This window comes from Haplochromis burtoni, unplaced genomic scaffold (assembly GCF_018398535.1).
Source record: "Haplochromis burtoni strain Fernald_Lab_line unplaced genomic scaffold, NCSU_Asbu1 Contig_657, whole genome shotgun sequence".
NCBI classification, from domain to species: Eukaryota; Metazoa; Chordata; class Actinopteri; order Cichliformes; family Cichlidae; genus Haplochromis; species Haplochromis burtoni.
The window spans coordinates 3671-7111 of NW_024583018.1; the positions used below are offsets into that span (position 1 = coordinate 3671).

Here is a 3441-nt window from a genome sequence, read left to right on the forward strand (position 1 = left end):
TAGACCGTCCCATTTCACAAGCCTACAAGCCTCGCACTTCTGGCCGTAGCGATCTTCGAGTACGCGGCCCTTGAGGACCGTTAAGGCTGTGTACTTTAAGGCTGTAGACCCTGAATTGGGATACAGCCAGGAAGTTACTTTAGCAGAGCTGAAAAGTGCCATAAAAGGTTCATCCATCAGCATGACTGGTATCTGCTCCTTTGTGGAAGGAGGAACAGGATAAGCACTTGGACTGTGACATAACCAATTTACCAAATAGCCAATACCACCTCGTTAAATGTCAATTGGTCACATGGTTTGTTTGTGAAGGTGTGATTCATCCATTTGAAAAAAATCTCTGTTTCCTGTCTTTTATTTGAACACAAACTGTTTCACATTTTACAATGACTCTGATGAAGGCAGTTAGCCGAAATGCGTTGGTCACTTAATAAGGATGTTTATCATTACATTAAAATGTTGCTAGAGTCTCCGCGTCGTCTCAAGACATTTTCATCAGTCAATCAATTACACAAATATAAATTTCATAAATATCAGGACCGATTAACAATCATACTAAATGTTTTTAACAGATCAAGTGCAATAAATTTAAGATTACCAAAGGTGATCAAGTTAAATTTTAAATATGCAAAATTAGCATTCTTTATTTGAGAAATTATGAGAATGCAGTTACATGCAGTTACAAGATTTTAGACACCAAATGTAAGATATAGTGCAACAAAATACAGATAAATCATAATCAGTATATATAATTTCACAAAACCTAATTTAAAAAAAAAAATACCCTGTCAATCATATACAATGCTTTTCTTTCCTTCACTTGAGATTTACATAGTACTGAAGAAAAGGCTCCTGTAGGCATGTGTCTTGAATAAATCCTGAATAAATGCAAAAACAACATTTCTCCAAGAAATGAATGTATATGTAATTCACAGGTAATCAGATGTAGCAGTTATCACTTGGTCCTAAAGCTTACAACAGCTATGACATGAAAATGTCATAGCTGTAAGTTCACAATGCGGCATTGTTGTAAAAGCCGCATTGTAAGTTCACAATGCGGCTTTTACAACAATGCTCAAGTGAATGGATTGCTGATGAAGAGTAATTTCCCAAATTATATCCCAAGATTTGTAGGAAGATCTGTAGGTAGGAAGTACAGCAGATTAGGGTATTATTTATTTGCAGATTTCTAAAGTAGGCTCTCACAACCCATTTTCTTACCAAACAGTTAATTAATTTTACTTTTTGTTCTCAGATAATTGGATCTACCAGTTGAAACTACCCTCTTTGTTTGTTTTAATATGGTACTGAAATCCTTACACTGGTTAGAGAAGACACATTACAAGTTCTTAAAGATATATACGCTCTTCACAAAAAGAGGTTTTAAAACAATACAAAATACAAGCTAACAAGGAGGAAATTCAAAAAATAAATATATAACAGTATTTTTTTAACCCACAACACCAGCTGATATCAGAAAAGGAAAAGCTTAACCTCTAAAGGTCTTAGTACAAAAAAACTGCAGAAGACTTAAATCAGAGCATTAATGGCTAAAAAGCCACAGCAATAGCATAAACTTAAACATAAAGATAATAGCTTTTTAGAAAAAAAGAAAATATATCAGTAGTTTTAAGGAATATCCTGTTACAATTTTCTCCAACAAAGAAGGCATGTGTTTTCCAATTTTTTTTCTTTGTTTATTTTTAAGTATGTTGTAAGTAAATGTATTATAAAGTAATAGTGCTTTTGATAGGTTACACTAGGTCATAAGCTTTTCTACTTCAATAAGTACAGAACACTGCCACTACAGACTCAGGCATTACTATATAAAATTGCTTCATCTAGTGATTATGTCAAAAATTATACAGATGCGTGGGTGCTACAACATCTTTTAGTTTACTCTGAAGCTTGTAAGGCGGTTGGCAGCATCCACCTTACACAGTTCAACGGGCTGGTTTTCCTGTTGTGAAGTGCTGATGTACCAGCCGCGGAACTTGACAGACTCAAAAGTGGTTAGAGAAATTCCAGTGGTTTTCCTGTAGAAGAGAAATCGGTCCATGTCTCTGTCGGTTAAAATGTCATCATGGTATTGCTGGCAGAAAGAGATGAAAAGAATACGTTTCCCAGTCATTTTTTCATGCATGGAAACACATTTCGTCCCAATGAAAAAGAAAAATGTTTATGGAAAGTTAAAACTGGGACTTAATCATTAGGAAAAATATCCACATTTTGCACTAAAGAGGTATGTGAGGTATGTTCAGACATAGTAAGTCAAAGTTATTGGAAAACTACTCAGAGTAAATAATTTTAAAACCAAATTTTTTATACTGTCCCCTGTATAAGTTGTAATACTAGTAGTAAAAGCCTATAAACATCAACTTAAAGTGTGACATATAAAGTAAAATATTGGACCTATTAAATCCCCATTATAATTTTCAGATAAAAATTATAGGACAGGGTAAGACGGGAGGCTGGAGGCAAGGAGAATTTGTCTATTTAATACTCTTTAAAAAGAAATAAAATGGGATTGCATCATGTGAATTTATATTTACCTCCAGAAACAGCACAACTTTATTATCTTCCATGCGGCAAGACATGTACAGGTTGTTGTTGATAGACAGGACGACAATCAGACCAGGAGAGTCACCAGGAGGGACGGAGAAAGGGATGTACCGGGACATTTTAAAATTCACTAACGTAAGGAAACAAAAAAAGTAAGAACAGGAGCTCGTGTGTAGTTGGAAGACTGAAGTTGTGCAGAATGGCCATTTGTTTTTAGTTGGTAGTGATGGACGGATGGATAACACTCTCTACCTAAAGTCCAACAGGTTAAACATACTTGCTCCAACTACAAGTCTTACATTCAAACACCTGCTTTTACTTAATGAAGTAAACACAGCTGTTCTTTATGGGGGTTAACTTTATTAGATTGTTAAAACTGATGTCACATTTCCAACCTTGAAGCTGAGGGTCATCAGATATAATATCTCTGAAATTCAGCGGAGTAGGACTATAAAGCGGCATGAACCTGAAATACTCAAGTTTAGTACCAGTATGTTAATATACCTGCTTATGTAAATGTTTTTGTGTCCTGTTTGTACCTTTGCGGTGGCAATATCCCCCTTGCAGAGTGATGGCCTGCAGCTGTAACTCTCCTGACAGAACAAGATCTTTCTGAGAGTTGTCACACAGTGTCAACGCTTTCTCACTGTTGGCACGCAGGAAGTCCCTTCGTTTTATTCCTTGGGTGGGAGTCCAAACAGTTTCTAAAGAGACAGAGGAAACAAAACAAGGAAAAACAACAAAAATTTCTATTCACCTAAAGCTAGACAAACAGCAGTTTCTGTTTTTCTAAAAAAGAAAAAAAAAAACAAATACACACACACACACACAGAAAAAACTAGAAAAATTTGCATTTTCTGCGAAAATGCAGTGTGGATGCTT

At 35.4% G+C, this 3441-nt stretch overlaps 1 protein-coding gene across 1 annotated transcript in view; it reads right to left on the reverse strand.

Annotated features, from left to right (window-relative positions):
- Positions 1-336: 336 nt before the first annotated feature.
- The window catches only part of LOC106632678 (interleukin-1 beta), a gene marked incomplete in the record, with an annotated part of 28007 nt that continues 24902 nt past the window's right edge, over positions 337-3441 (reverse strand). The window contains 3 exon segments of the mRNA XM_014331031.2: positions 337-2089; positions 2550-2689; positions 3099-3263. Coding sequence (XP_014186517.1) covers positions 1889-2089; positions 2550-2689; positions 3099-3263 — 506 coding nt within the window.